The sequence below is a fragment of the Bos indicus x Bos taurus genome, chromosome 7, assembly GCF_003369695.1.
Source record: "Bos indicus x Bos taurus breed Angus x Brahman F1 hybrid chromosome 7, Bos_hybrid_MaternalHap_v2.0, whole genome shotgun sequence".
NCBI classification, from domain to species: Eukaryota; Metazoa; Chordata; class Mammalia; order Artiodactyla; family Bovidae; genus Bos; species Bos indicus x Bos taurus.
In genome coordinates, this window is record NC_040082.1 from 51,311,141 (window position 1) to 51,332,876 (window position 21,736).

Genomic DNA, 21,736 nt, shown 5'->3' on the forward strand with positions numbered 1-21,736 from the left:
TTATATAAAATATTTTCCTGAAATTAGGAAGAAAATGTAATTTGTGATCTAAGACTTAAATCATAGATACTGTAAAATAATTATAGACATATGATCATCTCAGTAAAAATTCCTTCATTATTTACACTGATATTCCAAGAATAAAGAGAAAGAAGGACATGGAGGTACCTATGGCTGATTCTTGTTGATGTTTGACAGAAAACAACAAAATTCTGTAAAGCAATTATCCTTCAATTAAAAAATGAAGTGGAAAAAACAAAAGAGGAGGGAGGGGGTTTTCCTAGGTTCCCATGGTGACCACTGCATGGTTGATTTCCATCAGAAAAACAGGTCTTTTTATCCAAGTTTATGCCAGGTCAGTATTCTATATTGTATCTGTAGGTTTTGTTTTGTTTTTTTGGTGACAGATTATAAAAAGAAAAAAAAAACAGTGATTTTACAGAATTTACTTTATTGACAAGCGAATCAAGAAAAATATATATGGAACACCCTAAGTGCAAGGTAGAGTAGAAGGTGTGTCTTTATAAATTGAAGGGATTCGCTAGAGAAAAGTAAAGTAAAAGCAGAGGCAAGTAAAGAAATACGAGAGAGCTGGCAAGTCAGCTCTCTGATTCAGCATTTTCAGCATTCTGGTTCTGATTCAGCATTTTCCACGGTGCTTTAGGTTGATTTTCCCACCACTTTTCCTACAAAAAGAAAGACAAATATATGCTCAGTGCAGTATCATTACTATCCATCACAGAGGTTGGAAAAAGGTTTAACTGTCATAGAATCAATTGATTCACACGTATCCATGTCTATGATTAGGTGTTAGTTAAATGCACTTGGAGGTAACATCTCGCCTCATTGCAGAAAGTATGAATCTTAAACTTCAGAGTTTTACTAAGGTTTAGACCTTTCAGTTTTAACTGTTCATTATCTGAGAGTAAATATGTATACAGATGTAAAAATTGAGATATAATTGCAAAGAGACTATACTGTCATAGTTCTAACCTGATAGAAGATGTAAGAGGTTGAACCAAATATTCAGGCCTTTGACATTTTTTAGCAGACATGTTTTCAGGCCCTCTGAGTAATGTGGGCCCATTAAATCAAATCTCACCTTACCCTACTGCCCTTCTCCTGGGAAAATGTTGATATTGATATGTCAGATATATAGAAATATAGGCACATGTGTATTATCTATAGATTCAATATTTATTAATATCATTCTACATGCTTAGCCCTGTTATTGATAGGGATTTATATATTCCCTGTGCCTAGGAATTTTATGGGTTAATTAAGGAAAGTTAAGGAATTCATAGAAGAAACTCTAATACAAGAAAATGATGAGAGTGGTAGAAGACACTAGAAAGTGTGATCATTTTTATCTTGCTTAAATCCCCTGGCTTTTAGAGCAGTCAATTAATCAAAAGATTGATTAATTGATGGAATAAATATTTATTAAATATAAATTACATTTCATTGGGAATCTAATAGTCAACTAAAATAATATAGACTAAAATCTATAGCACTTGTTCTGTTTTTTATAAACATGTAAACTCAATAAATATTTTTCTTTGGTAGAATCTTCCTAATATAATTGGTAAAATTTGTATAGTCTGGATAATAAAGGATAATCCTCTCTGTTGTTTATTGAAAGGCTGTTTTCATCAGAATGAATGGAACTTATTGTCTACAAAATGTATTATTTTTTATAAAATAAATATCAGAAAATAATTTGGATAATATTTTTATCGATAAAATTTCTCCTAAGTTTTTCATGATTCTGATTTTGAGGAAATTTTTAACTTGACTATGCTTCTAAAACTTTCTTCCATCTTTTCCAAAATTATAATAACAACAAACATAATTGTATGAAAATGATTGAAATTTTAATTAGAAATAAATGAAAAACTAAGAAAATGTATCAAAATGCTTAAAGACATAAAAATTTTTTTTAAAGTTACCTGAGTCAAAAATACTAACAAAGTGAAATACCTGAGATTATCTTTTTAGATAATTTAGAAACCTTCAGATAACTTTGGCGGGGGCTTGTTTTTGTTTCATTTGTTTTCAACTCATTTGCCTGAAACTTATTACTTCAGTTTCTATGGATGGGTATGAGTAGAACTCTCTAGAATATCTCAAGGACAGTGTCATAATCTTATTCTGGAAGTTTGTGTTTGCAAGGTAGATTTGATGAATATGATACTTACATCACTGCCTTACAGAAGGCACATTTATTGCCATATGTCTGGCCATCAGAACCACAGTGGGGATTAGATTCCCGAGTACAGTAGACCTTGGGGTCCTTGAACTCAGCACAGTCAACCTGGCAGAGTAAACGCAGTGACATTGATATTAGTGCATTCTGTCTAAGGGACTGTCCCTCAGATAAGAAGTTGTGGACAGTAAACTTAAAATTATACATATTATTGTACATAGTTGTGGTGTAAAGTTTTCTAAGTAAAAATCACTTTCTTTTTCTAACTAGAATGTATTAAACATAATTAAGATTTTTTCTTTAAAGAACACATGTCTATAGTCACTGTATTCAGGGGTATGTTAATGATATAAGGCAGATGCTTATTTCTTACAGGAGGAGTGAGACAAATGCTATGGGTATGGTTTTATCCTCCAATGCTAATTTGTACCAATTGAGAGTAGTTTTGGGTCTTTAAATGGGGGGAAAAAAACTGTATTGGGATTCCCTGGTTGTCCAGTGGTTAGGGCTCTATATTTCCCCTGCAGCAGACACAGGTTCGATTCCTGGTCTGGGAACTAAGATATTACATGCTGTATGCTGCAGACGAAAAAACAAGAAAATTTGTATTAGTGTAACTACAAAAGCATTCCTCCTGAATTGCTTTAAAGATATGAATGGTCACTGCAAGACGCTCCCAGGTGTTATTTGATAACTGGTCAGTTTTCCCTGGCTGCTATATCAGTTTATTATCTCTTGAAAACAAAATTCTAATATCTTTACATTAACTTACTCTGTCCCAGAATCTGTAGAATTTGAACTTTTGTGCCTACTACAATAACTGAGTAATGACTGCCCTAAACTGTTCTGTTTTGAAGGATTCTGAGGTTGCATCTAGCCTTGGTGAGAAAACACACTGTGACCAATTAATGATTATCATCATGGGCTCTAGAGACAGAATGATTATGCTACTAAGGTATCTCCTTAGTTATAGTGATATCTTGGAATTAGTCTGGAGTTTTAAGATTCTTTTCAATTCACTCTCAATTGAGTCAGTATTTGGTGTGCAGATAACATTTGAGCCATTTTATTCCAGAGAACAGGCAATATGCAGTAGGTAAAACTGAACTCCTTCAGATGGCAGCTGTGTGGAATGAAGTGACATTTAAACACGAATAGAGGGACCATACTTTACCCCATCATAGTTTTATTAAGATAATACTATCTTATGTTTATCAGTTGCTTCATAATCTCCAAACTGTTCCCACATGGATCAACTCCATCATCTCACAGTAACGCAGAGATTCACATTAAACAATATAAAATGTATTAGCCAATTTACAGACATGAATATTGATCCTTAGGAAATTAAGTGGCTTACCAGTGCCATACAACCAGAAGCACTGAGACCAATGCTTGAACATACTTTTCATGGCTGACTCAGAATTTCTGGCAATATACAGTTGTTGATTTCCAACAAATCTTCATTGAGAGAAATAAAGACCAACTGTCATGATATACCTTGACCTTGCTTATAGTCAGGCCATGTAGACTTTATTAGAGTAACTTCTTAGTGGACTGTATGGGCACAGGTAAGATGAATCATTTGTTTAAAGTATTAGCAAACCATTATATACTGACAAAGCCCCCTGAAACTTTGCATGAGGAGGTGCCCAGCAAAAAAGCCATACAACTGAGTTGTAAAAATATTATTACATATATCAGGTTTAAGGTATCCAACTCTTGAATATAACTTTTTGTTGAAATTTGGCATCTTGTACTATTAAGATTGGGTAGTATGATCCTAACCAGTGATTTTCTTAGGGCTGGGTCAGATAGAAGATACCCAGGCTTCTTATTGTCCTACATGTAGGCCCACTTTCTCCTCTGCTCTTACAGATAACTCCATCTTCTCATACCACTTTCAGGACAGTAATCTTTTCTTTAGGTCTCCAAATAGAAAATAAAAGCTGGAAAATCTTTAGGATATTATAAACCACAGAATGTGTGTGTGTTACTCACTCAGTCATGTCTGACTCTCTGCGACTACGTGGACTGTAGCCCTCTAGGCTTCTCTGTCCATTGGGTTTTCCAAGCAAGAATACTGGAGTGGATTGCCATTTCCTTCTCCAGGGGAACTTCCTGACCCAGGGATCGAACCTGCCGCATTGCAGGCTGATTCTTTACTGTCTGAGCCACCAGGGAAACCATAGAATGTTAAAAACAACAACAACAACAAAAAACCAATGTATTTTGTATTTATGTCACTAAAGTACACATTTGCAGTTATGTGCGTGAGTCAAGAAAATTCTTTAAACCACAGAATCATCATGTTTTCTTTTATTTCACATAGAGCTAATGGGTAACTAGTATTTAGAGAACACAGGGCTTGGTGCTGGTGATATAAGAAGGAAGCAGTTATAAATATATCAGTAAGCTCACCATCTTATCTGCATTAGGGAATCAGAGAAGGGCAGGTAATTACAGCACTGTGTGTCATAAAGGCCACAATGGGACAAATACAGGCAATGTGGAAACTGAGAAAAAGGGCATCTCAGTCAGAGATAGGTGTCTCCCTACAGGTTCTAAGTGTTTTCATGGTCAACTTCTTTGCTGTAAACATCTTTGCCACAGACACTTTCATGGATAGCTAATTGACTATAAAGCAATTTTTCCATAAAAGATAAAATTACCAAAAATAAAAGAGAGACATTAATGAGAATATAATGAAATTTATTTTTCATAGCAAAATTAAAAAAACTTTATTGCAAAATATAGCATATTTGAATGTATTTAACGTGTGCAGATTCATGGCCATATTGCACAAATACCTAATTTAATTTTATGGGTTGTACCTAAGCAGGTGCCTTCAACATCTTTCGTTCATAGTATTGTACCTTTTTCTGCTACTTTGTTTCCTCATTTGGCTTCACAGTTTTTTACTAAAATTTCTGCCTTCATTAAGAGCGGTATTGTTTTCCAAATACTAGGATACACATTTGTAACTATTTGTTTTACTTTGTAAAGCTTTTACACTGTTGTTTGTTCCTGCTGCTGCTGCTACTAAGTTGCTTCAGTCCTGTCCGACTCTGTGAGACCCCATAGACGGCAGGCAGCCCACCAGGCTCCCCGGTCCCTGGGATTCTCCAGGCAAGAACACTGAGTGGGTTGCCATTTCTTTCTCCAGTGCATGAAAGTGGAAAGTGAAAGTGAAGTCGCTCAGTCGTATCTGACTCTTAGCGACCCCATGGACTGCAGCCTACCAGGCTTCTCCATCCATGGGATTTTCCAGGCAAGAGTACTGGAGTGGGGTGCCATTTTCCTGGTATAGTGCTAAATAAGTATTACCACCATATTTTCTGTCAAGCCCAAATGTGAAGTTTTTATTAGCCATTATTTTAAAACTGCCAGGGTGCGCCTCACTATCCAGACCATTATAAGGGCCAAGATTTATATAATATAAAAATGGGAATACTGTATCAATGGAGAAATGAAACCAAACGGTCGACCAGAGAAAGCTGAAATACCAACCCAAGCCATCAACCGGTTTATCTTTTATGGCAAAATTGCCTTGCAGCTAACTAGTTACACAAGGGCTGAAACCCCTGTGGCAAAGATGTTTGCAACAAAGCGGCATACGGGGAAGATGCCAGATGTGGCCTCTCAGGTCAGGTAAGGAAAAGAAAAAAAAGTCTCTTACTTGAAAGAGACGCCTCCTTAAGCCACCTTTCCTTGGCATCCAACCCTGTGATCTTGTGTTGCAGCCTCCTTTGTCCTTCAGAAAGCAACATGGAAGTGGCACTTGGGGAGATTCTTTGCTTTGAGAATTTCCAGATCCCTCCTCCCTCCCCAAACCCACCTGACCCTTCCATCACCCCTGGAAATAGGACTAGGAACAGCAAAGGATTTCAGTGAATAAAACCAAATCAACTAACTGGTATATTACCAAGCCTCCTTAAATTAACATAGGTACACGAATCTACATACTTGTAAATTGCAGTGGCTTCCCGTGATCCCTGAAGGTAGCTCAGGAGTCAAGTTATAGAACTTTTTCTGCCACTTGCCATTGGGCAGTTGTGTTATCTTGGACAAAGTACTCAACATCTGTGCCTCAATTTTCTTAACCAAAATTTTAAAAACAAATAAAAACCCAAAATACAGTTGCCATGCCTCATTCCCAGGGTTTTTATGACAATCAAATGTAGTCACCTTAAGAGTTGTAGAAAGTCAGTGTGGAATATTTGAAATAGTCCTGGAGGAGTAGTGTAGAAAATAAGCCTCTCATTGTAGGCCTGCACTAACTGTATCTCATCACATTCCGAAAGGCTCTAACTCATAAAGAATGCTAAGTGTCATGAAACTAGAAAATCCCTAAGGATGCTCCAGCTTTGATAATCCAAATTGTAGCTATGACTTCTTATGGTGGAATAGCTTAGTAAAGCTAGGTCCTTAGTTCTGCAGTTTGGTGGGAGAAGTAACAACTATTGTTCAAATGCTTCCTCCTTCATGTCTAAAGGATACTCTTCACTCACTTGTGAAAAATTGTAGCATGGTGACTAGGGACAGAAAAGAACCACCCTCAGAGAATTCCAGAGATTTGTTTTTTTTTTTTCAGTCACTCAGTCATGTCTGCCTCTTTGTGACCCCATGGACTGCAACACACCAGGCTTCCCTATCCTTCACCATCTCCTGGAGCTTGCTCAAATTCATGTCCATTGAGTCGGTGATGCCATCCAACTATCTCGTCCTCTGTTGTCCCCTTCTCCTCCTGCCTTCAATCTTTCCCAGCATTAGGGTCTTTTCCAGTGAGCCAGCTGTTCACATCAGGTGGCCAAAGGCTCAGATTGTGGTCTTTGCAGAATGCCTTTACAGAGCCAGCCAGAAATCCCTGCTCTGAGGCAGAGAGCCAGGCTGATTGTTGTTATTGTTCAGTCACTGTCATGTCTGACTCTGCGACCCCATGGACTATAGCATGCCAGGCTCCTCTGTCTTCCACTATCTCCTGGAGTTGGCTAAAATTCATCTCCATTGAGTCAATGATACTATCTAACCATCTCATCCTCTGCTTTCCTGTTTTCCTTTTTCCTTCAATCTTTCCCAACTTCAGGGTCTTTTCAAGTGAGTCGGTTCTTTGCATCAGTATTGGAGCTTCAGCAACAGTTCTTCCAATGAGTATTCGGGGTTTATTTCCTTTTGAATTGACGTTGTGATCTCCTTGCAGTCCAAGAGACTCTGAAGAGTCTTCTCCAGCACCACAATTCAAAAGTGTCAGTTTTTCAGCACTCTGCCTTCTTTATAGTTTTGACTATACCAACCTTTGTCAGCAATGTGATGCCTCTGCTTTTTAACATGGTATCTAGGTTCGTCATAGCTTTCTTTCCAAGGAGCAAGCATCTTTTAATTTCATGGCTGTAGTCACCATCTGCAGTGATTTTGGAGTCTAAGAAAATAAAATCTGTCACTGTTCCCCTTTTTTCCCTTCTATTTGCCATGAAGTTGATGGGACTGGATGCCATGATCTTAGTTTTTGGAATGTTGAGTTTCAATATTTTAATTCTAAAAAAAATTCAGTGAAAATTGGTAGACACACACACTCCCTTAGGATGTAAGACTTCATTTCTTCTCTTTACTGAAAAATACTACCTTTGTGGGTAAATTAACCCCGTTCTTTCCTAGCCCCCTTAATACCAGTTTCCCTAACACCTCTCTAACTTGACTTCTACTTCCCCTGTTTTAATAGTGCTTCCACACAACCAAAGTGAAAGTGAAAGTGAAGTCACTCAGTCGTGTCCGACTCTTTGTGACCCCATGGACTGTAGCCTACAAAACTGCTCTCTAAATGACATCTTTCAGGATCCATTGGATATTTATAAAATGCTCATGATTTCTTTATATGTGCTATTCTTGACTACCCCCACCTTTTCAAAACTCCTTTCTGATTCATATATGTCAGTACCCCCAGTTTTCCAGCTATTTATTCTCTTTTTTTATTATCTGTTCTAGCTTCCTCCTGGGTATTAATTATATACATTTTCAAGAAAACTTTATATATTTGATTTTCTCTGAGAACATGTATTTCCCCAGATGATACTAATGAGTCCTAGACTTTTTTTCTTGTCTTCAAAATTTCAATGTCTAGGGAGAATATAATAGCAAATGAAGCAACAGACAAACAACTAATCTCAAAAATATACAAGCAACTCCTACAGCTCAATTCCAAAAAATATAAATGACCCAATCAAAAAATGGGCCAAAGAACTAAATAGACATTTCTCCAAAGAAGACATACAGATGGCTAACAAACACATGAAAAGATGCTCAACATCACTCATTATCAGAGAAATACAAATCAAAACCACTATGAGGTACCATTTCACACCAGTCAGAATGGCTGCGATCCAAAAGTCTACAAGCAATAAATGCTGGAGAGGGTGTGGAGAAAAGAGAACCCTCTTACACTGTTGGTGGGAATGCAAACTAGTACAGCCACTATGGAGAACAGTGTGCAGATTCCTTAAAAAACTGGAAATAGAACTGCCTTATGATCCAGCAATCCCACTGCTGGGCATACACACTGAGGAAACCAGAAGGGAAAGAGACACGTGTACCCCAATGTTCATCACAGCACTGTTTATAATAGCCAGGACATGGAAGCAACCTAGATGTCCATCAGCAGATGAATGGATAAGAAAGCAGTGGTACATATACATAATGGAGTATTACTCAGCCATTAAAAAGAATACATTTGAATCAGTTCTAATGAGGTGGATGAAACTGGAGCCTATTATACAGCATGAAGTAAGCCAGAAAGAAAAACACCAATACAGTATACTAACACATATATATGGAATTTAGAAAGATGGTAACAATAACCCTGTATACGAGACAGCAAAAGAGACACTGATGTATAGAACAGTCTTTTGGACTCTGTAGGAGAGGGAGAGGGTGGGATGATTTGGGAGAATGGCATTGAAACATGTATAATATCATGTATGAAACAAGTCACCAGTCCAGGTTCGATGCATGATACTAGATGCTTGGGGCTGGTGCACTGGGACGACCCAGAGGGATGGTATGGGGAGGGAAGAGGGAGGAGGGTTCAGGATGGGGAACACATGTATACCTGTGGCAGATTCATTTTGATATATGGCAAAACCAATACAATATTGTAAAGTTAAATAAAATAAAATTTTATAAAAAAAAAACAACAAAATTTCAATGTCTAGTTTCTACTTGTCAGAAATATACAAGATACCTTTAGTCAACAGTTTGATTCATACTTAATATTCATTTATATCCAAAATAGAACTCTTTATTTTTCCCTCTAAACTAGTTTTGCATTCTAATTTTTCCACTCTCCATCACTGCTGCTGCTGCTGCTTAGTCACTTCAGTTGTGTCCCACTCTTTGTAACCCCATAGACAGCAGCCCACCAGGCTCCCCCGTCCCTGGGATTCTCCAGGCAAGAACACTGGAGTGGGTTGCCATTTCCTTTTCCAATGCATGAAAGTGAAAAGTGAAAGTGAAGTTGCTCAGTTGTGTCTGACCCTCAGCAACCCCACGGACTGCAGCCTTCCAGGCTCCTCTGTCCATGGGATTTTCCAGGCAAGAGTACTGGAGTGGGGTACCATTGCCTTCTCCACTCCATCAGAGCACCATTCTTCAAATCCCTCAACCTACCCTCAGATTAAAACATCATCATTTCTATCCCTCAGGGATAGAAAGGGAACAAGTGTTCCCTTTCATGTATTTCTTTATCTTAAGCCTCTTCACTAATTTCAGATTTACTACCTATAGCCATCCTCAACATTTCTGACCTGAAGCTTATATAATGAATTCTGCTCTCTTTGCCTCCATTTCCTTCAAGTTTCCAAATCCCTTCAACACACAGAGACAAGTTGTCTTACTTGAAACTACTCTTTCCATTACTTCTTTAGGATATAAGGCTGGTGAACACTATTCTGTATTTGTTCGATAATTACACTGCTCAAAGCACTTTCCCATAAAGTGCATAATTGCTTTCTGTTGCTGGTTAGAGGTAGCATGGCGCTATGGAAATATCCTGAAATGATGACCACACAGCTTTACTGCAATTGGTAAACTTGACTCAGTGAGGTCCTCTTTCTGAGGCCTTGGTTTTCCTCTGTAGCTAAGTTGTTGAGGCTGACTAACATCTCCAAATTGTATTAATGTTTAAGTATTCTGTCAGTATAATAGTTATAAGTGATTTCAAGGTTGTTAGGAAGCATGAACAATACCATTTTCTAGTCAAGAGCATTGTTTTACTAACTGTATTAAAATTTGCCATGTGTTTATCTTAAACTACAACAAAACTAAATTTAGGTATTCCTAAGACTATCATAAAAGAAAACATTTGCCTATCATTGTTTTTGAGGGATTTGTTAATCCCAGTCATAAATATTCATTTAAACATGTCTTTAAGTATATGGTTCCCAAATACACAGCCTGATAGAGAAAATAAGAAAAATTAAAGATAGTGTAGGAAGTGATTCTAATAAAAATTTATCCAGGTTAAATGGACTATCTGTATTCTGCGATTATGACTTTCAAGCATTTGTTATTAATATTATACTACAATTTCTGAAATGAAGGGTGGTGATGATAAATAATAGCTTTATCTTTGTTATTTTTATTTTACTGTTTATGTTTTTTAATGTTCTTACTTGGGAAATTAAAGATTTGGTAGCATATTAGTCATTTACATTTATGGGGAAATTTTTACAGGACCATGAATTCCAAAAGTCTTAGAACATACTTTTTGTTTAGCCCAAATAATATTTTTGAAAGAATGAGAAACTTTTACAGATCTATAATTAAGACTGCTAGCTATAATCTTCCATAAGATGCTTCATAATGAAAGACTTCTTCGCAAGGAAAGAATGACTTGGGTGTCAGAAAAAAACTGTTCTTCCTTTGTCTTGGCTGGATCAAAGTTAGGCAGACAACTTCCTAAGGTTAGTGTCAACTTCTTCTGCCTGGCTTTGGGACTGTCACCCCCCTTTCCAGACTTGCAGAAGAGAGTGTAGCCTTGATGTCATCCAAAAGGTGACAACTTCTTTGCCATTTATATTTGAATGGAAGAGAGACAGCAGTCTTGGTAAGGCATGTTTAGTTCACACTGATTCAGATACCTCAGGCCAGAAAGGCTTTAGCGATCACTGAATCCAAGTCTTCATTTTAGAGATGTGGAAACAAAGGCAATGAGAAGGGAAACAGACATCCTTCAAATTACACAGGCAGTAAATATTCAAACTGGGACTCATCTGTATTGTCTCCAACATACTGGAGCACTCCAAAATCAGTGCATTCCAGTGCTGCATTTCTAGAATATAGATCCAAAGCCTCCTATCTGGGATTATTATTCAGTAAGTCTGGCCTAGTCTCTGAGGATCTACATGTTGAGTGAGCATCCCCAGGGATCCTAAAGCAAGCAGAATATAAGACGTAGGCTCATCTAAAGGAATAGAATCAGTAGAATATTTTAAATGAACATTAGAAACCACTAAAAATCTGTGAAACATTAAAGATCTGGGAAATAAGAGCCCAAAGAAGGGAAGTAACTTTTGTGTTAATGAGAAAACCAGGATTAAAGTCTATATTGTAAAAACCTATGTGTAATGGTCTTAATCATATACCTACCTAATAAGGTATAAAATATATTGGCTGGATCTTATGTCTTATTCTTATTTGCTTCTTTTGATATATAATATAGACTGTACTAACATAACTATTTAAATATAAGAAGAAGTCAACTTTAAGATGTACAATTATGTATATCAGTATAAACACACATATGCACACACAAGTGTGCACGCGCACACACACACACACACACACACACACACACACAGGCAGGCAGTTGTAAGGTGTCATTCATTGCAAGATACATCCCAATGTCTGAGATACTAAAATTTGGGAGGAAAATGTCTTACGCGATGTAGTAGATATATTAAGGTTGGAAAATGTTTTTCAGCTTCTTTGCCAACTCCTGATTAGTTGGCAGTAGTGTCTGGAAACTTGATGCCCAGGGTTCTTGGGCACAGCAAGGCAAACAACAACCAGTGCCAAGATCAAGTATTCTTGTTCAGTATGGACATTACTGTTCAGTATGGACATACGGGTGTGATTGGCAGGGCACATACCTCTTGTTTGTGTTGTCTATTTCATAGCTAGGACAAAAAACTAGTAAAAAGTTGGTGGATTAATTTGGAACGTACCAGTCCAAACAATAAAGATAATTTGTGCCCTTTCCACTTTTTAACCCAAATTGTATTTAAATTTGATTGAACCAGTCTGTGTCTACTCAATGCAGAACACTACACAAATTGTCTACTTTTGGTTGCCTTCTAAAAAGAAAATAATAATCTCTCTTCTCTTTCAGAAGATCGTTATTAATCAATAACTAATCCTTTCATAGTTTATGTAACTACACATAGTTTACCACATGATCCCACATAGTTTATGTAATTTAAATCTGATTCTGTGAGGTAAATGGTAATATCCCTTTTCAGTAGGTGTGGAAATTGTAGCTCAGAAAAGCTGAGTAACTTGCCCAAGATTACACAATGGAATCAGTGGAAGAGCATGAGTGTTACCACAAATTCATTCTCTTTTTATTTATATTCATTTAATTTTAACAAAATCTGAGAGTGGGTGTCTAGGCCCTTTTAAACTGAAACCAGTATTCTCATAAAGAGATTATAGTTAGAAAACTAAGAACTTCTGTTGTTTTCTGCATCTGTCCTGCTTGTCCATTTCTTTGATCTTTTACCCATAGACAGACCTCATTGGTCAGGGAGTACCAGCTAAGAGCCACCCACCCAGGTCAGAAGAATAAATAAAATTATATACACTGACCTGAGCTCCTTGACCGAAGACACCTGGGGAAAAAAAAGAAAAAAAGCATGAAATCCAAACACTGTAATTTTTGAATGTGCAAAAAAGTGGGATTTATAATATTAGGTAATCCCAAAGCCTAAAATGATACTTGTACTGGGTTCTTGGTTATCTCAATAAGTCATGGCTTGGTTACTTTACATTTTTATACCTGTTGTCCTCTTAGGGAACAGTAGAAACTTGGAAAGTGATGTGTGGATATGGACCATGATGGTGTAATATTTCTGGGAGGTTGGGGTGGAGTGAGAAAAATAGTTTAAGCATCTGGAGATTCATCTTACTGTCTTGGCTCCATCACTCATTTACTGTGGAAATGATTTATCATCTCTGGCCTCACTTTGGAGAAGTTGGGTTGGAAAGTTGACTCTAACTCTGCCATTCCCAAGTTTATTGCTTCTGGTCCCTCCCCAAAGCATTTGTCTCGGGAAATTGAGGGTAGGGATTGGATTTGCTGTCTGTTCTTTGAGCCTGAAATTGTTCTTATGCCTTCTGTGTTCAGCTTTAAAACCTCAGCTCAAATTTAGACTGGCAAGAACAAACTTATTTTCTATGACTCATTTTTCCTGCTACATCTCTCTATATTCCTGAAAGATCGTATTTCAAAAATACAATCTTGCTTCTCTCTCTTTCCTTCCATCTTTATGATTAAATATGTGATTTTAGGTTGTGACTAATTAGCACAGTGGTTTAAAAATGCTATAATAATAAAAGTCTTAGGTTCAGTCCTGGTATGAGCTGCTGAATTTTGGTCTCTGGCCTTTTCTGTAGAACTCCTAATACTAGCAGTACCCCCTTACATATAAGTCCACAGCCACCTCAAAGGCAGGAAGGGTGGCCAGTATTTATGGGAAGACAACTGGAAATACCTCAAAGTACATTCTCTGTTAATGGGGATAAGGAGAGAATAAAGCTTTTAAATTTGAAAGAAAGTTAGTGATGAACTACTGTAGTGATTACCAACCACGTTGAAATGATATGACTGATTATTAAATATATAGACTCCCAGGACAACCGCTTGAAAAATTCCATTATATGAGACCAAATAGGGTCTGGAAGTCTATAGTTTTTGTTAACTACTCCCAAATAATTGTTTTGACCAGGGAGGGCTCACTGTTAAAATTTTCAGCCATTTTTCCACTGTACAAATCACCGTCTTACATGTAGGAAATGTCAAAGTGGAAGTTGCTGCTGCTGCTGCTGCTGCTAAGTCTGACTGAGCCAAACTAGTACTTTTATTTTTAAAATTTAGTGATGGCAGTATTAATAGACATTTTTCAAACACTTACTATGTTCCATTATGTTAAACGTTTTATGTACATTTTCTCATTTAACTCCCCAGGGCTAGTCCTTTTATATCCACATTTTACAGATGAGGAAAATGAGACTCAGAAAGGTCACACAGCTACAAAATGGAAATACCAGGACTGAAATTCATTCCTCTTGGTCTCAACATTAAGGCTCCTGGGCACTGTGCCTTCCCAAATGTCATCATGCCTATCAGGGACCTTGTTCTGGTATTAGTATTTGTTTGTATTAGTCACCCAGATCCAATTAGCCTTTGTAAAAAGAAAAAATAAGTTATTAATTATTTAGACAGTCTTTGCAAGTAGATTTTAATATAGTCAAATCTGTTTGTACACCATTTCAGCACTCGACTGATCCACTTACTTGAGTTACTTGGCTTTACTAGTCAGAATTACTTCATAATATTACAGAAACCCTTTATTCATTTTTTTTATGATTCTGAATATATTTGCTTATGAAAATATTATCAGCTCCCTGTGAACAATGACTTCTTCATCTGCTCAATTTCATTGAAAAACTGTTGTTTTTACACATTTGGGCATCTACAGTCTCTGATAGCAGCCAAATTCAACTACTTTTATCACAGAAAATTGATACACCAGATCTGCAGATTCCTAGGACTCAGTCTCAAGTCCAGCATTCTAAGAATGAAAGACTCTCTCAGAGAACTGACCTATTTCTTTAGTTGACACAGGCTAGTGGTGGATGTGATGAACCTAGGTTTTGTGTCCAGAGACTCTAGTGTGTATTTTGTCCACTACAAAGGCACAGAGTAGAATAATAAAGAAAGAAAAAAATAGATGCAGTGGCCTTGTTCATTCACATGGATGATGGTATGATGAAAGGCATCAGACTGAAGTACAGTTGTCCTTTGAATAATCAGAATTGGTAGAATATATGACTGCTGCTCATTAATGTGGCCAAAGATACTCCCCTACTTCAAGAGTTGTTTAGTTCACCAATAACATATGTTTATGAATTCTAAGGTTCGATGATTTTTTTCTGAAGGATTCTCTGAGTTTCCTGTTTTCTGCTTGTTTCAGTTTCAGTTATTTGAGTCCTAATTATAAGAATAATGAGAACTGAAAAGCTTAGCTTTGTCTTGGAAAGCCAAGCTAATATTTAAAATAGTTATCAATTCTCCATACTGTTCCTTTGGAACAGACACCTGTGACGTCTAGAAGACCTAGATTCAAATTCCAAATTCTGCTTACTAGTTCAGTTCAGTCGCTCAGTCTTGTCTGACTCTTTGCGACGCCATGAACCATGGTATGACAGGCTTCCCTGTCCATCACTGACTCCTGGAGCTTGCTCAAACTCAGTTACAAGTCCTTAAAATTTTCTTAACTGTTTTGTGCTACAGTTTTCTTATATATGGAATGTGTCTATGAATACCTTGTTATGTGTGTTGCAGATAATGCATAAAAGCCCTGAGTACCTGCCTAGAATATAGTGTATGCTCAACAGATGAAAGTTATTTCTATCATTATTACCATCACCCATTTTCATTATTGCAGTCATTATGATAATCTCTCAGAATTGATCTTTTGTATTAAAATTATTAGGATTTTGAAATATGGTGGACAAATACACTTGTTGTTTCCAGTTCAATGTAAGTATTGGATTTTAACTTTAAGGAAAAAAAAAAAAAAAACTCACCTGAGAAAAAGCAGAAAAGAGCCAGGGAGAGGAGCAGAAAGACACCTGATGTTTTCATGGTGCCAGTTAGCTCACTCAGATCAAGGCTGCTTTGTCCAGCTCAGGTTCTCTTTCAAGACACTTCCGAGAGCTCTGAAACACACACTGAGACATATATATAGACATGATAAAGGGAACTGGGATCTCCACCTTCTTTATAAACTCACATTCTGAAACCATCTGCAGTCCTATATAAGCATTTATTGGAACCTGTCACCAATTCAAAGAAATGCTTCATGCTCCCCATCAATCTTAAAAATTAGAACAATTATATGAGTCGTACCTTAGATCTTACCCTTAGATCTTACCTTAGATCTTATTAATAGAGGATGTCATTTTCCACCAGTAATCTGTGTTTTCCTAACCGTCAATACATCCTCCCTACCCTTCCCTTTAAGGTTTCACTGTATGAAAGGAATGACTCACTGGTGGAGCCCCACTTGATGCTGTGTCTCTTTCAGACAGGTCCTGCATGTCTGTGATCCCAATGAGTCACCACCACCAGGGAATGGAATCTCGGGTGTAACTTGGCTTTTCAGACTCCACATCATCCAAGATGTACCTAAAAGAGGTGGGTCATCTACATAGTCACCAGAGCTGCATGAGAAAAATTATTTTCCAGGCTGAAATACAACTGTTATTTGAAAAAAATCTTAATTTGAGTCCAATGCCAGTGATTTTCAGTTGTTGATTCAGAATGAGCAGGGAGTAATGTGTGTGTGTGTGTTTTATTTGTAAAGGATATTTTAATAGTTACTATATTGAGGAATATTTGAAATTAGAAATATTTAATATTTCTTTTTTTTAAAAGTAAACTGGTGCAGGCGTCTTTTAATTTCATGGCTGCGGTCACTGTCCTCAGTGATTTTGGAGCCCGAGAAAATAAAGTCTGTCCACTGTTTCCATTGTTTCCCGTCTATGTGCCATGACATGACGGGACCAGATGCCAAGATCTTAGCTTTCTGAATATTGAGTTTTAAGCCAGCTTTTTCACTCCTCTTTCACCTTCATCAGGAGGATCTTTAATTCTTCTTTGCTTTCTGCCATTAAAATGGTACCATCTGCGTATGTAAAGTTATTGATATTTCTCCTGGCAATCTTCATTCAGCCTGGCATTTTTGCATGATGTACTCTGTATAAGTTAAATAAACAGGGTGACAGTATAGAACCTTGATGTACTCCTTTCCCAATTTTAAAGCAGTCCATTATTACATGTCTGGTTCTAACTGTTGCTTCTTGACAAGTAAACAAGTTTCTGAGAAGGCAGGTAAGGTAGTTTGTTATTCTAGTCTCTTTCAGAATTTTCCAGTTTGTTATGATCCACACAGTCAAAGGCTTTAGCGTCATCATTGAAGCAGATTTTTTTTTTTTTTTTTAATTCCCTTGCTTGTTCTGTGATCCAGTGGATGTTGGCAATTTGATCTCTGGTTCCTCTGTCTGTTCTAAATCCAGCTTGTACATCTGGAAGTTCTTGGTTCACATACTGTTAAAGCCTAGCTTGAAGGATTTTGAGCATTACTTTGCTAGCATGTTAAATTAATGCAAATGTGTGGTAGTTTGAGCATTCTTTGGCATTGCCCTTCTTTGGGATTGGAATGAAAAATGACCAGTGACCACTGCTGAGTTTTCCAAATTTGCTGGCATATCGAGTGCAGCACTTTAACATCATCATCCTTTAGGATTTGAAATAGCTCAGCTAGAATTCCGTCACTTCTACTGGCTTTGTCCATAGTAAGGCTTCCTAAGGCCCACTTGACTTCACACTCCAGGTTGGCTCTAGGTGAGTGGTCACACCATTGTGGTTATCCAGATCATTAAGACTTTTTTTTTTTATAATTCTTCTGTATATTCTTGCCATGTCTTCTTAATATCTTCTGCTTCTGTTAGGTCCATACTGTTTCTGTCCTTTATTAAGCCCATCTTTGCATGAAATGTTCCCTTGGTATCTCTTAATTTTCTTGAAGAAAATTTCTTCTAAGGTGTTCTTGCCCATAGTAGTATATATAATGGTCATCTGAATTAAATTGTCCCATTCCCATCCATTTTAGTTCCCTGATTCCTAAAATGTTGATGTTCACTCTTGCCATCTCCTGTTTGATCACATCCAATTTTCCCTGATTCATGGACCTAACTTTCCATTTTGCTTTCCATTTACCTCTACAATATATACAATGCAATATATACCTCTTCCAAAATAAGCTCTCCATAGTTTCTCATTTATTTCCATCACATTCCTATTTTCCTGCCTTAACTCATGATATTGCCTTTGCCTGGGATTTCTTTTCTTTAATCACATGTCTAAATTCTATATATCAGACAATGGCAAGTCCAGATTACTGTATTCTTCATAGAACATTTCTTAATCTTCTAAGGAATGTGTCCTAAACTAGTACCATGAAGATCAATTCTGGCTTGTTGATGTGTTTTATTTGACCCACACAATGTTTTTTAAATGTCTTAATAATAGTCCACAGTGGTAAAGAATCCGCCTGTCAAGCAGGAGACATGAGAGACGCTAATTCAATATTTGGGTTGGGAAGATCCTCTGGAGCAGGAAATGGTGACACAGTCCAGTATTCTTGCCTGGGAGATCCCATGGACAGAGGAGTGTGGTGGGCTACAGTCCGCATGGTCACAACAAGTTGGACATGACTGAGCACCACCACAAGAATAACAGTCTTGTTATTAAATATTCAAAAATATTTACATTTTGAATATTTAACAGGAAATAAAAATAAACCACAAGTTTTTATGTTTTGTTTTGTTTTAGTATTTGAGGCCTTCATTGTATGGCAAAAGTCAGCTAAAATTTACTGCTAACTGCCTCATTCAAATGTGTCCTTTACTTGTTGCTGACACTAGAAGGCATTTGAGTTTGAGAATGTCACTGTCTCACACTAATAATACTTAATTCTTCATAATTCTCATGACCTGTGTCTCTGCTTTTCTTGTGAAACTGTTCTACTTTGTAAAATTATGCCCTTCAAACATCTCCTGACTAGATGTTCCTTGTGAACAGAATCTATATCTAATTAATCTTTTTTATTTAAATTTTGGTCTTGTGTTCAGCAATTCCACATTTATTCAGAAAACAAATGTTTTTTAAAAATAATTTGCACTATGCATTAATCACAGGTCATTAATTATCATTCTAGCCAACATTTTTCAAAATCTGTCTTCTTAGTTTTACACATGTAGATATTTGCTCATGTCTAGTTTTCTAGCTTTCCTTTCATTTCTTTGATTTCCTGTAGCTATATTTCAATAGGACTGTAATCTCACTTATAAACCCCTTTATCCTTAACAGCTTCCTAGTGAGACAGAAGGAATACATTCTAATACTCTGACCCTTATTAAGGAGGACATAGTTAACCACATCTTTCAGAGTCAAATTTTGCAATTTGTACGTTTTTGAGTGGCAGTTTTCTCTCTTTGGTTCATGTAAATTGCACCATTGATCATCTCTGACCCATCGCCCATACTCCCTTCATTCCTGTTTCACTATGGTCAAGGCTATCTATATTTATTTATATTGCTTTAGCCACAGTGGAAATCAAAGTAAATCATAAATTATACTTTTCTATAAAAATTCTTTTGGAAGTTAGCTGATGTTATAACTCTTAAAAGAAAATTCATTCAGAGATTTTTCTATTCTTAATTTTCTTTCTTCTTTGTTTTTGTATATTTCTACTGAATTCATTTTTAAGTTTTCATTTGTATATGTATTTTTATATTAAGCCTCCTCAAGTCTCTTAGTTTTAAATTTAAGTGTTACAGCTTAGCATTAATTTAGGTAAGATCCAAAAAGATATTATTATAGTATAGGTTTAGGAATACTTTGAAAGGATGCCATTATCCTTATGTGTCAAAAAAAAAAAAGAATTTTCTTCTCTTATTTGACCTAGTAACTAGATTGGCAGATCTAAGGTATATAGTAGACACATCGATTGAACATCAGCAAGGAATTAGATAATGTCTTTCCTGCTATAATTGTGAAAGGATAAAGATACAGGAGTAGACCTCTGTGACTGTTTGAACAACTGAACAAGAAGGTAATGATCATTGAACTAACATACCTAGGAGGAATAAATAGAGAAGGCACTGGCGACCCACTCCAGTACTCTTGCCTGGAAACTCCCATGGATGCAGGAGCCTGGTGGGCTGCAGTCCATGGGGTCACACAGAGTTGCACACGACTGGCATGACAGCAGCAGCAGCAGCAGGAGGAGGAAGAAAATACTGTCACAGCTGTTAATTTTGTAACTGCCTTAAAGGAAAATGTAGGGTGCATGCTCTAAATATGAAGTCACATCTCTGCCATCCTCTCCTTTTCAGGTTTATTTTCTTGACTTACACAGAGAGTATTCCATCTTTCATTTCGGCCAGCCATCATTCCCCATATGAGAGACCTGCTTGATTCCTAACATAAAATCCCACCTTCAGTGGTTTCATCAAATTTATCAATAAAAGAGTTCAAGACAATAGGGTTGAATTCTATTCCTGGAGTCGTTCTTTTCTTAGAATTTTTAGAAATTTGTTGCAAAGAGGTTGGTACTGAATTGCTATGTTACATTATTTACTATTTATTGTTTGGTAGCTTTGCCCACAATGTGAGATTATAATGATCTGGAGGGCAAGACAAGGGTTTAATCTTTCTTTTCTTCTAAATTTTCCTGTTGATATGTTTCGAATGAAAGAATTCAAACTGTTTTTGTATTTATTTACATATTTTTACTTATTTGTCTTATTGTCACCTTATCTAAACTGCCTCATGATTTTCTATATCATTATTGAGTTTTGAGGCTTTTGAATGGTTTCTATAGATTTATCTGGCTTTGCTTCCTTTAGCTTCTCATATCAATTTGCATGTCTTCAATTTAGCACTTAGAGTATTATCTTTATACTCAAGGAGCTCACAATTTAGCAAGTTAAATATAGATGGTACAATTCAAATATAGCATTCTAGAAAATATATTCTCAGGCTGTGAGTGCATAAAGATCCAATTAAAATAATAATTTTTAAGATTATATCTATCATACATCTTTTCTAATGATAGGATCATTAGAGAAGTTCTCAAAAAACATACTTGCACAACTGAATCTTGGAGGATAAATAAGAGTTCTGTAGCAAAATAACACTGGATGCTGAAGGAGGAGGGCACATAGGTATAGATAAAAGTGAGCTGAAATCTATGAGAATAGACATGAATATGTGAAGACCATCAACTGTCTGAACACAAAATCGTTCAGTAGGTGGAAGCATAGGATACCTGCTAAGGATACTTGCAAAGGAGCCTGAGAATAGGCCAGCACGCAAAAGTCCCTGGAGTGTCATGCTGTTTATGGGGTTGTACAGTGGGTCAGCGTGACTCAGCTAGCTCTGAATTGGATGGCAATAAAAATTCTTGCTGGCATATGGATTTTCTTACCATCCTAAATTGAAACATTTATTCACTCTCTGGAAAATGTGATGGAAGGCAAGCTAGGGTAAATTGCATATTGGTAACAATGGGGAAAAGGGAATAGTTTCAGCTCCACTCAGTGTCTGACTTTGCCTGTTCCCTTTGAAGCTTAATTATAGCCATTAGTGGAAGCCTCTTAAATTGCTAACACAGTGTACAATATGGGGAG

General features: G+C 36.7%; 1 protein-coding gene across 1 annotated transcript; it reads right to left on the bottom strand.

Moving 5' to 3' along the window:
* Positions 1-465: 465 nt before the first annotated feature.
* Positions 466-16,207, bottom strand: LOC113896567 (serine protease inhibitor Kazal-type 6). The gene is made up of 4 exons (XM_027548800.1): positions 16,067-16,207; positions 13,064-13,086; positions 2,199-2,314; positions 466-686 (listed from the first exon to the last, which is right to left on the bottom strand). Exons 1-4 carry the CDS (start codon positions 16,122-16,124, stop codon positions 641-643), a joined length of 243 nt encoding a protein of 80 aa, XP_027404601.1. The 5' UTR covers positions 16,125-16,207; the 3' UTR covers positions 466-640.
* Between the last annotated feature and the right edge of the window lie 5,529 nt (positions 16,208-21,736).